Source organism: Nymphalis io, chromosome 1, assembly GCF_905147045.1.
Source record: "Nymphalis io chromosome 1, ilAglIoxx1.1, whole genome shotgun sequence".
In the NCBI taxonomy this organism is placed as follows: Eukaryota; Metazoa; Arthropoda; class Insecta; order Lepidoptera; family Nymphalidae; genus Nymphalis; species Nymphalis io.
In genome coordinates this window covers 6,682,648-6,695,652 of record NC_065888.1, presented here as the reverse complement: position 1 = coordinate 6,695,652, position 13,005 = coordinate 6,682,648, and the positions used below count along the sequence as shown (strand labels likewise).

The window sequence follows — 13,005 nt, the reverse complement described above, 5'->3', positions numbered from 1 at the left end:
GAACAGCATGCCCGAAACGTCCGGAAATTAAAGGTGCAGGACCAACGGCTTGACTTGTTTTCAGAGGAACAGTAATATAAATAATATCATCTTCCAGACTCCGAGCTGCCACTGAGAAATTTCCGAAGGAACTCAGTAATTTTTTATTAGGCCCACTCGATAGAACCCAGGACCTGCAATCAGGATGCGGCCTTGTAAGTTAACCAAAGAAACTAGACAGTAATTTTTCATTACACTATCAATCGATAGTCACACTAGTTTACGAATTAAATAAAAATAATCTTTGTTCTATTGGGCATATAAAAGCATATTTGAATTATAAAATTACAATATTTAGTTAAACCGGTTCAAAATATTCTACCAAGAAGCTCGTTAACAGCGTCATAATTAGTTGCCTTTGTAAACATTAAAAATAAATGAAGTATCATCAGCATTTGCTGATTTTCATTGTATGTTTAATACAATATCACAAACACCTTTAAAGTAAAAGGAGAAGGTCATTCATATACTAATTCCAAAAATATAACAAAATTAATCCTTTTGGAAAACCAATTCGTAATAAGTACATGTCTTAATACTCTTTATTTTATTTACTTTATTCTCTTAATGTAAACTTTTTTTTATTTTTCTACGATTTTAGTATGAAGCAATGACATCAAACTTCACCGTAATGCTTTAGCTGGTATAAAAGCGTTTCGTGCTCTACACAATCAAATGATTTAGATAAATCACAGAATATGCTAATAGCATTATGTGATTTGACCCATGCATTGTACATAGCAACGACAATATTTGGATTTTCGGACTATGAATATTTTCTTTCAATTTGAAGGTGAATTTTGCTCTCTACTATTAATAAAACCTTAACAAATAATCTAATAAAATTTACTAACAAAATAAAAAACATGTATAATTTTATTATATTTATTAAGAAACAACAAATAAGTAACCCATTTAATTGGGAATTAAATGTTATGGCAATTGTACAATTAAAAAAAAAAACAAACTAACTACATAATATTTAAAACCACAACTAATTAAGATAGTGGAAATTAAACTCATTTATCATAGCATTAATAAAAAATTACTGTAAACTAAAATACTTACTCAAAAGAAAAACTAATATATATAAGTCCACATTTTAAAAATGGAGCTTTTAACCTAAAATTCTTTGAAAAATGCTTCTTAAGCATTTAATCGAAGTTATTTTCTACATATATCCCGGCTGACACCACCTTAAATCTATATTTAACTTTATTATCTAAAAAACAAAAGATTGAAAATTTTGCTAAAGCTCGTAAAAAAAACACAACGGTAAGGTTTAGACGATATGTATTTAAAATGCTGTTAGGATAGGATTACTGATTGAAAGTAAAGTTACGCGGCACTGAGTATATTAGGTGATTTAAAAATATATGTATTACCCATTCATAATTTTAGATTGGTATATACAAGATTTCATAACATACTTAAATAATGCTTGAAATTATAATGGATATTTAAATAGATCTTTCAAAATTTAACCAAAACCAGAGTACCTACCAAACAAATAAAATAAATAGCAAAAGTATCAAACGATTGATTTCCTTTGGCCTTGTAGACGTTGCTTACCAGCTATTAAACACTGATTATACATTCTCCCTTTCTATCATTATTGATATGACATTCGAAAGAAGAAGACAGCATTGTTGGCATAAGGATGTTAGTGAGTAAGACATTTTTCTAGCCACTCATAGCACTCGCTCATTTTTTTTCTTAAACAAGTGTACTCTCATAAACATTTCCTAACTAAATTAACCATAAATTCACAATTCAAATAGAAATAACAGGAGTCAGTTGACGTCATACAATGCTATATTCCAAAAGATCGTATTCTAACAGCATTTGGAACAAATAATACTAATAATTTGTTTATTTTGTTGGAATGGATAAAAACTCACACCATTAACATTAATCTTACAAATTTAATTCATCCCAAGAAATTAAAAAACGACACTAATTGTAAGCACACAGAATAATAAGTTTCACGAAAGGAAATTACTAATCATTTGCAGTTATATGACGAAATTAAATATAGAAGTTACATAGATTATTTAATTTCTTGAAGTCAACTGGAAATCGAAACTAAATAAACACTCAACTGAAAAAGTAACCCTAGGTAAGCTAATTTTATATTGATTTATTACATTTAAAACACTAATTTTCATTTAGTTTTATTTTATATTAAGTATTATTTATAAAAAAAAAATTTGAAGTAGTGTACAAATACCAAATTAATAAAAACTTTGTCTATTTCACTAAAACATAATGTCCAGAAACAATTCATTATCATCACAAAAGGAACGTTACACAGCCTTTATTGTCTATTACTTTATAAAAACGCACAGTAATAAAATAATGAATTTATAACAAGTATTGGCAACACTAAACTCACCGTTCACACTGTAATACAAAAAGTAACTTGTCACTCGATATCAAGACCCATTTGGGCTGTTCCTGTAAGGGGCTAATATAAATAAATTAATACGAACTCTAAAATGTGATGGCTAATGATTGACTTTAATTTAAGTCTTATTACTAAATTAAATTCGTGCATAATTAGATTATAAATAAAGATATAAATCATTTATTAAAATCACAAAACACTTTGATTAATTAATGGTTCTATTAATAAAATAGTGCCTTATCAGAGTAATTTACTTTGTGCTCCAAAATTATATTCTTTTGGCAAACGGTGCCTGTGTGAAGGCAACAAATAAACTCTGTATATTGTAGAAACTGAAAAAGGAGAAAGCAATTTCTCACATTATCAAGATCGCTATCTACGTGATGTTAGTGTTTGTTTATGTTTAATGTTATGTTGATAACGATTAAACTACGATTGTGAAATAAATATTTACAACTATTCTCAAGCTAACCTTAGCACAAAAACCTTGAACGTCCAAAATTGTATAAATACAAAACGTAAAGTCACTGATTGATGAGTTCTACTAAAAAAATTATGAATGTATATATTGAACAATACACGAAAGCATACGTAGAACCTTCTATATCTGGTTAAAGTCTGTTAAAAACCTATTACAAAGATTTTAGGTCAGTTGTCTTACAGCCTTAAGAGGGTAGTTTTAACTCCTGCCTACGCTGAAGCATAAAATGCGATACATTTTCATATGTTAAGAATGTGATCATTGTAGCTGGGACCACACGTATCAAGTTCGGTTTGAGACCCTTGTAGAAGCCCCGCCATCCCTCGTGCCTGCAAAATGTTCAAGTAAATAGATTATTTACTGTAAAACTTACATGACAATCAAATTGTTTTATACTTACCGCATATTTAATAAAATATTCACGATTTTTAATATTTCATACATTAAGGTGTCATTAAAAGAATGTTGCCATATTAAAATTAATTATCTGTCAACGATAAGACATTGTATTAAAAGGCTGTCCAGTTAAATAAAAACAACATTACGATTGTCAATTTGCTATCATTTATTGATCACTCAAATTGAAAAGGCGAATTGAAACATGCCCTAATTATTATATATATTATAAAAATATATACATCTCATTGAATAATGTGGCCAGCCACCAAATGAGATACTAATGATTAGCAAAGGAAAACTAACAATATGCACATCACATGTTTATTGTAACAAAATCTTAGCTTACATGTCAGCAAATTAGTCATTAGCTACGTCAATTGAATTTTTTTTAAGGTATAATTTGTAAAATACAAAGAGAAATTTTCATAATTATTTTTGTTTTTTTTTTTTTTTTATTAATAAAAATGAACCGATAACCATAAATTTAAGTAGTTTTATTACCAACTTATGTTTATAAGTAAATAGACTGCCTGTACATACAAATTAAAGCTGTGTGTTTTAACTAAAAGATTAAAAACTTTTTGCTGACATGTGACATCACTCTTCGGTCATATCATTTTTTTTATTTCATTGATTCAAATCATTAATATGCTTTGTATTCAGCTATATGATATTCTTATAAGAAATTTACCTAAATTGAACTAACATGGGAAGATATTTATTAAAAGTATCTAGAAAATATATTACATTTTAGTCGACGTGGCTAAATCTATTAAAAGCCTCAATGATAGAATAACTTCAAACTTGCTAATTTAATATTATAATAGAATGAGTTATCTTTTTAATATATTTAAAAAGATTACTCACTCTATTATCTACTTTTAAAAATTGATAGAACATTACTAATTTACTAAACAAGTTGAAAGAAATCCTATCTTACATATAAAAGACCTAGCGTCGTCTCACCACACATGTAACGGTTATGTAAAAGATAAAAAAAAAATGTCTTTTACATCTAGATAGATATGAGAAATCTTTAAAAGACATTCTAAGTACTATTATCACAAAAAATTCAATTTACAACTAAGTTACAGCAACACAGCAATGTTGCCAGTTTAAATATGATTTTATCACGATCTGATGGGAAATTGTACCACTACTATTTACTAGAGATTACAAATATGGCGAATATTAGTACAAATTAAGCTACAAACACAACATATGTCGTGAGACAGGCTTCTAAAATCGTTGGCTTAGATATCAATTTTTTTTTTATTGTAAGCTTCTGCATTTTATTGTGTAACGATAAAACGAAAACAAAGCAATACTTCAGGAATTGTTACATTTTCTTAATAAGAAAGCCAACGTTTTTTTTAAGGTTACATATGTATTTTTACTTTCTTAATAATTAAAAATTGTAATTTTAAAGCCAACTGGAACCTATTTCTGTCCCTTTTCATTATACAACATAATAAATATATGTAAAGAGACAGAACTATAATCCCAGGATTGACTTGTGTAAGATTTTTTATTTATAAATTATTAATAAATTACATACCACATTTTGATACAAAACTTATTAATTTAAATATACTACAAATACTATAAACTTATCAAAACCTGTCACAGCTAATAATATAAAAGTCGTTACGATAATTCTTATTACAATAGCTTCACAAATTGTCAAATCAATTCGTATATGTCGAAAATTAAAAAGAAAACGAAAAAACGGTATTCACAAATTAAATAAAAATGCACGTCAAAAAATAATAAACAATAAACAAATTCCCGCTTAAACACATCGCTTACCTTACAAACCACAAGAACGCTATCAGTACGGTGACAGCTGTCAAAATCGAAATATAATGAATGCATACAGATTAAAACAAAAAAAAACAACAACATGGAAATAGTCGCGGACGTTTCCCATCAGATAGAATCGTTATTGGTGAATTTCTCCCATATGAGCATGACGAGGCATATGTTAGGCGTTACATGGAGGAGATACGGCGTGAGGCCCTTGTAGAAGCCCCGGACGCGTTCGTACCTCCAGGTCTCGGTGACGCAGTGCCAGGCGCCGGCGTAGCTGCGGTGCTGGTCCTGCAGGCGCGCGCGCACCACCTGGTACGGGTACGTGGCGCCCGCCGCCAGCAGCTTGGACACCGCCGCGAACGTCAGGTACTCCACCGAGCTCTGTGGGTACATGCCATATACAACTCCTACTTCTCCGACATTACATATATGTTCATCTATGTTATCTGTTATCTATCTATCTTATTCGTGGAACATTTAGATAAAAGCGATTATATTGTAACTAAACATAAACCTAGCAGACTTCGTACTTACTGTTTTTGTATGTATACCAATTGTTATAGCAGTTGTTTGAGAGGCTTAACATTTACATTGTAGGAACATACTTGAATAAAGTACTATTTTATTTTTTATCCAAATGTAGTAGTAAAAATACAAATTGTATTTTAAAGAACACATTGTGTAAAATATTGTGGATATCGAATGAATATTTCATCAAATTAGTATGACATATATATATAATTAAAATGAACAACACACACATACGAACTTACCAATTTAATATCAATAGGTAAGTTCCTGTACTGATTGTACCTATTCTTCATCTCTTCGTATGTCATGAATTGCAAAGCGCCGTGCGAAACGCCGAACATACCCGGAATGAAGCCCTGAAATCAAAAGATATATAAACATTTAAAAAATTCTTAAAGAGCAAATAAGATGACCAGAAAACGATGGATCATAAATCGCAAAAACAGCCTAGACAGCGGTCTTTAGCGGATGACCCGTGTTTAACATACAAACAAAGATTCTGTGATTAAAGCTAAACGACACATACATCAAAGAACAAACAGTCCAAAAGTTGCACTGAACGCTTGAGGATTTTAAAATAAACTTTTTCTGAGAAAAATCTAAGTAGATGGTCACATCAATAGACAAAATTATAGTTACTGGAGTGATACTAGCCCACAATTGGAGTGCCAAAAACCAATAAAATGAAGCTCAACAAGTTGCATTAAAAATCAAGCCCAAATTACTTCTTGAATTGAAATACCTGCTAAGAATTAGTATTTAGATAAACTGTCCTGGTAAACTGTTTAGTTTCTACTACTTAATATACACATAAACAATAAGTATATCAAAATGGTTAACTGGTATGTGGCCTCTCCAAAATCCAACATTTACCGACATTAACAATCTTGCATATTAACAGTAAAGTAAAAAGTACACCACACTTTGCAACAGAATTATTACATTTTAACAAAATTGATTATTTTATATAATTAACCATATTAACATCTTAAGAAGACAAATATTTTCTAATAAATAACAATATTAGTCTGTTCTCAAAAGTTCCTTGAAAATAAGGCAATTAAAAATCATTTTAATATTCCTATTTTTCATAATCTTTTTATAACCAGTTAAAACTAAAATAATACAATTAATTTACAGATATAACTACAATCATAAAACGAATTCGATAATTGTAACCCAGTTTCAGAACGTTGCTCCAATTGATAGTGACGTCACAACAAAGGTTGTCAGACAATTCAAGCTTATCATAAATAAACTTTGATCTGAAGTATTGGACTCCACAACAATAATTCTAACCAAAATGAAACATTAATGTAAAATAGTCCTTACGCATTATATCTTAAGAACTATTTTATGTATACGTCAATTATTTCCAGATCCGATTTAGATTCCGATTTAACCTCTACGACTGATTACGGATTTTATTAATAAAAACTATTGATACAATTCTGCAGTGAATTCAAAAATTTATAAAAAAAAACTGGACTTTAATTCATCAAAATAATGATGACTAAAAAAATTCCTTACTAGCAATCTCAATCCAAACTGCAAAGATATGAAGTCTGGCCTGGGAAGCTGACGTTGATTCAATGCATGTAGCTTTAGAAACGATTATCCGTTAAATAAGATAAAAATTAAAATAAAAAATATTCTTATTGCATATGTTCATATAAATAAATAGAACTTCAAAAATTACTCAGTTTCTTTTAGTTAATATAAAAGTTAATAAATTAAGAAAAAAGGGTAATGAAGAAGTTTATAAATGGAAATAATTTTCTGAAAAAGTGGTTTTAAAATAATCACTGGGTAGTCTTGGGTAATCTTCAGCTATTCTTCATCTACAAAAAATGAGTATTTTTTTTTCACGTCCTCACGTCAAACTACTAAGTCGATCATTATGAATTATTTTTTTTATAAAATAGAACGGCGGACGAGCATATGGGCCACCAAAATGGTAAGTGGTTAACCAAACGCCCTTAGATATTGGCATTGTAAGAAATGCTAACATAGCCAATGCGCCACCAACCTTGGAAACTAAGATTTTATGTCCCTTTTGCCTGTAATTACACTGACTGACTGACTCACCCTTCAAACCGGAACACAACAATAACAAGTACTGCTGTTTTGCGGTAGAATATCTGATGAGTGGGTGGTACCTACCCAGACGAGCTTGCACAAAACTCTACCAGTGAATTTTGCATATACGTTGTCAATTTGTCAGTAATACAGAAAAGGAACCTAACATCTGCCTCCCCTCGCGCCTCACACGCCGCCGAAGCCGCGAACGAAATTTAGTTATTTATAAGAATATGAATTACCAAATTCAAATTTCGAATAACGTCTAAATAAACGTACAAACTAACAAAACACTCGCGTTTTAGGATTTATACTTATCCATGCACATTACGTCATATGAGAAAATTTTAATATCATTTTATTACTATCTTGTCAGTGCGGAAATTAGAAGACAGATTGATGCATTGTCTTGTGATAAAAAAATATTTTTAAATACATGTTTGTATCGTGTACTAATAAAAATATTATGACAATATGTTTACACAAATTATATTGCAAATGAAATTCACCGCAAACTTGAGTTATTTGCAATTGGATTTTTTAACGCGTATATTATATGAACGATTTGAACGCCTATTATTATCCGATTACGAAACGTGAGATATTACTAAATGTCTTCTTTGTTTTCACTTACAATTACAGTAATGTCTCATAGAATCGAATCTAAGTTGGATGGACGCCAAAACATCATAAATATCGCGTTAATTGCCTTAAATAATTCTAAAGTAATATATATACTTCAGTGATTTTCCTGTAATTATGCTATTTATAAAAAACATTATGTAAGAAAAAGTAATTTATGTAAATAAATGTTTTAATTTTCGTAGTAATTCTTTGTATATATTTATTTAAAAAATACTTTCGTGAATATTAATCCACAATTTTATTTGACATCTTGTTTAGAACTTTTTATATATTATCTGTGAAGTATAAAAAAAGATCAATCAATTCCATCGATAAGAATGTGTGTATATTATAGTATATCTGACCTGCCTCTTTCCCTGAGTATATTATAATTATAAATAATAAATATTACTTTAAGTGATAAATTCGTATTATTCGCCTTGTGTAATAATATTAATGAAATTATTGCTCATAGAATACAACACTTTTGCTATATCGAAGGGGTTCAAATTTAGAAAAGCATCTCTTAGTCATGTGCAAATGTTTTGATTCAATTCAAGTCCTACTTGATGTGAAATAGCATCGATGACGTTAAGAGCCAATCGATGAAAGCCTGTCTATAAACTACATGGATGTTCATTTGTCAGGCTGAGCACGAAAGCAATTTAATTAAAGTACGTTTAGATTACTGACATGAATTTTGATATAAAACTTTTATTACAAACAAATTATTGTTATGTTAATATTTATTGTAAGTATTTGAAAGCAATTACAATTGAATATTGGCGATCACTAACACAAAGTTCAACAGCCAGTTGTTAGCCAGCCATATAATTACATATTTACAGCTAGTGTTTTCTAAACATACTCTATGACTTTGTTTTGAAAATATTTTCTTGACACTGTTGCTATAAATCGCATAATTATAATTATACTTATATTATGAAATCTTTAAGATGTGAATATTAATAATACTTGACTACCTCGTTGGTCTAGTAGCTAAGCAAATGAATTACGATTTTTTTTAAAAAAAGAGGAAAACTAAAGATGAATATAAAAATAAATAAAACAGCTAACTCACCCTGTATAATCCTCTGATGCCCTCTGTCCTGTAGATCTTCGACAGGCCATCAACCATGCCCCTATATCTCTTGTGTTCAGCTACATTGAGCTCCCCGCTGTACTGAAGACACAGTCTTGTCTTCACCACCCAGATGGGATTGGTCATCACCAGGGAGAGTATACCGGCCTGGGCAGCGGCAAGCATGTGAAGTCCTGGGCCTAGCGGCGTGCGGGCATTCCCTCCTTGGATCCATGTTTTTATTGCATTATAGCTGAAAAAGTATGCAAAACATTGATTTATTCCGCGGCCTCAACTATACTTACAAGAATATCCTTTTTAATACGTTAGAGAGGGGTGGGGGGGGACAGGTAGTAATTAAAAAAGTAGCTTATGTCTTTCATAGGGCTTCAAGCTTGCTTCATATTAAATTCCATCAAAATCAGTTCAGTGGTTTAGCAGTGAAAGTGTAATAGACAACAAACTTTACACTAATAATATTAATAAAGAAGTATAAATTTTAAAATCATCAAACGAAATGAAGTGAATGAAATGTCATTTACAATCCTCGAGAATCTTCAAATCAAACATAATTCTTAATAAATTGGCCGTATAGTTGTCGGCAGAAAAGAATAGAGCCTCCCCAAGTCAACCTGGGGTGTCGTGAGTCGTACCAGCATACCAGCAGTCGTAAAGAAAGAATATCCTTATGTTGTTAAGGATATTCATTGCAATGTTTTAGTTTCTATGCTGGTATGTATGATACCTGTAGATTTAAATTGTTCGTAGCACGGATGATGATGATGATGATGAAAAAGGGTGGTGCTTACCGAGACGGCTCTATATCCCTAACAATACTTTTTTATCGTTTCGTTTTATTTATTGTGTATTTCGCCATTTATGGATTAACATTAAAATTATATAAATAACATTTAATACAATGCAACATCTGTTTTGAATTGCAAAAGTTTCATAGGTCAGAGAACTATCTGTTCACAAACAATATCAAATTGTCATAATAAACATTGACAATGTCACGTAACTTTACAAGCTATACTTACAATAAGAAATAAAACCCCCAAGCGGACCCGGAGCCCCACACATTCGGAGTGACGCCCCGATACAGGCCGCGCACGCCTTCGTTTTTCACAATGGTAACGAACGCGCTGCCCAGGCCGTCGTACCGCGGAACAGTAGCGGTTCTTCCATCATTAACTGCATTATAATAAAAAAATGTAAACCTCGAATATGCGACATAAATAACTTCGAAGTTGTTCTTGACGTCACGGTAATTGTTGTTATAAGAAATGCATATAGACACTAAGTATTAACAATGCATAAGGTAACCTAACAAGTTCTGAGGACTGGAATATACTACTCAGATTTGCTTGGAATTATATGTTGAGCTGATACCTCTTATTGCTTGCATTGTCAATGCTGCCAAATGTGGTGGTAGTTACCCAGATACCATTTGTACTTCATAAAACTTCATTGAAAGTAATAAAAAAAAAATTCTTTTATCATAAAAATAAATGAATATAAATTGAATTTTAAATAAAATGGTCAGCGACATATTTAAACAGATACTAATTAGTGTTGTGTTGCAAATTACTGTTTAAAATAAACACAAAGAACATGCAGTTTTCATGGAATGTGTCCCAGTTTAATCATCATGTTAATTGATGTACTGTGTGTTAACATAAATAATAATTTTAAAATATCAACATAACACAAAGAGATGTACTGCTTATATCAATCAAGGTTTTACATTCATGTTTATTATGGTTAGTTAGACATCAACTTATATATCACAAAAACATTTATTATTTGGGTCATTCATTTACATTACCTGTATTTGTATAAGATTACATGTCATTTATTGCTTAACTACTCCTAATAATTTTAATTAAAAATAAAACATTTATTAATTTATTAACAGTTATCTTATAGACATTTGTAAATTAGATAAGTTAAACAATGCTGTGTTTTCTTCTTCTCATTGTCAAATCAATGAAGAGAGGATAAATCAGTGTTTAACTTATTTTGAATATTTCTCTATGTAAATTATTATTTCAAAAGGCAATGACGACAGAAGACAGACTTATTGAAATAACCAGTAATTACAAGAAATATATAATAGTATTAGTAAAGGGCCAACAAATATTAAGTTGGCACTTGGCACTAAATATAAATCTAAGATATAACCAAATTGAATGACTTGAAGCAATTCCAGCTAATAAACAATAAAAGTTTAGAAATATGTTATTACGTTCTATAAAATCTATATAGTATAAATATCATAAGATAATCTTACATTTTAGAATAAGTACTTTAAGCAATATAAATATAAATTATATTTGCATTAAAAGTAATATGCACATACCCCATTATGTAGATTCACAAAATAACACTTCTCGAGTCTTGTCAGAGTAATGAAATGTGTGTTCTTTTTTATTAATACATTTTATCATTTAAAAAGTTGGATACTTTTATAAATATTCATAATTTAATAAAAGATTATTTAATAACCAGTTTCCTTATATATTTTATTTTAATACAAATGAAATAAGAAATTTATGAAAAATACTAAATCATACAGACTGAATAAATAAAAGGAATATTGACAATGGGTTTCCATTTGTTTGTTATAAAATATATTCATAGTTTACTGTTTTATTTCTATTTTTTATAAGCATATTTTAATACAATTGATAAAACTCAACATTAATTTATTTTTAGATTAAAATTACTAATAGTATGTTGAAGCTATAAGCAAAACAAATATATGTGTATTATCAAAAGTAAAAAAATGTATTAATTCATAGAACCTGCAGCTGTAAAGCTATAATTCACAATTACATCAGATTTTCGTGTTATTTTCAGATCCACATTCACTCATCTTAACCAAGTTCAAGGTCATACAACAAATACGAACTTATTCGTAAAAGCGTGGTCAAAAAATGAATAAAAGATTTTTTTATACAGGCATTGTCTACAACTAAGGGATACGATTTGTTAAAGTAATTCGAGATTATACTGTGGTATTTATATGACGAAATGACATTTCATGCTTAAAACTGAATAAATACTCACCAGCGAAACGAATTTTAATAAGGTCCAAAGGATGCAAAATTAGTGTTGATGTGACACCACCTGATATCCCAGCTACCAGGTGTTCGTATTTGATATGGCTCAGAAGTGCAAGTTTAGAAGACGACGGATTAGGATTCTTCATTGTAGTCATGATGAACGTAATAAATCACAGGTAAAACATTTTGTTGGGACCGTACTTAAGCATATGCTTGCCGAATGGTATTCCAGGTAACTTTAGCGAAATTTACTAAATAACAATCTTCACTATACATCATTGCTTTCGTAATATTCCGACGAAATGGAATAGGCGTGAACGAAATGATTTCCACATGATTTCTTTCTTGTAATTTTTTTTTGTCGTTCCTCTATACGTTAAACGTTTTATCTAACTCCGATAATAATAAGTAATTATTTTTTTAAATAATGTAAAATCACGTGGGTAATTTGTAACGCAAATATTAATAATTTCATGTTGCAAAA

General features: G+C 29.8%; 1 protein-coding gene across 1 annotated transcript; it reads right to left on the bottom strand.

Moving 5' to 3' along the window:
- Positions 1 to 1,765: 1,765 nt before the first annotated feature.
- LOC126769313 (mitochondrial folate transporter/carrier) lies at positions 1,766 to 12,895 on the bottom strand. The gene is made up of 6 exons (XM_050488007.1): positions 12,526 to 12,895; positions 10,494 to 10,647; positions 9,454 to 9,706; positions 5,912 to 6,025; positions 5,374 to 5,519; positions 1,766 to 3,256 (listed from the first exon to the last, which is right to left on the bottom strand). The coding sequence occupies exons 1-6, from the start codon at positions 12,674 to 12,676 to the stop codon at positions 3,112 to 3,114; spliced, it is 963 nt and encodes a 320-aa protein (XP_050343964.1). The 5' UTR covers positions 12,677 to 12,895; the 3' UTR covers positions 1,766 to 3,111.
- Positions 12,896 to 13,005: the final 110 nt, after the last annotated feature.

Excerpts from the sequence above, each read along its gene's own strand:
- LOC126769313 (XM_050488007.1), bottom strand. The coding sequence starts at position 12,676 with ATGACTACAATGAAGAATCCTAATCCGTCGTCTTCTAAACTTGCACTT. Across the intron at positions 10,648-12,525 it reads TATTAAAATTCGTTTCGCTG|TTAATGATGGAAGAACCGCT; the intron begins GTGAGTATTTAT and ends ATTATAATGCAG. Across the intron at positions 6,026-9,453 it reads GCATCAGAGGATTATACAGG|GGCTTCATTCCGGGTATGTT; the intron begins GTGAGTTAGCTG and ends TTTTGATTTCAG.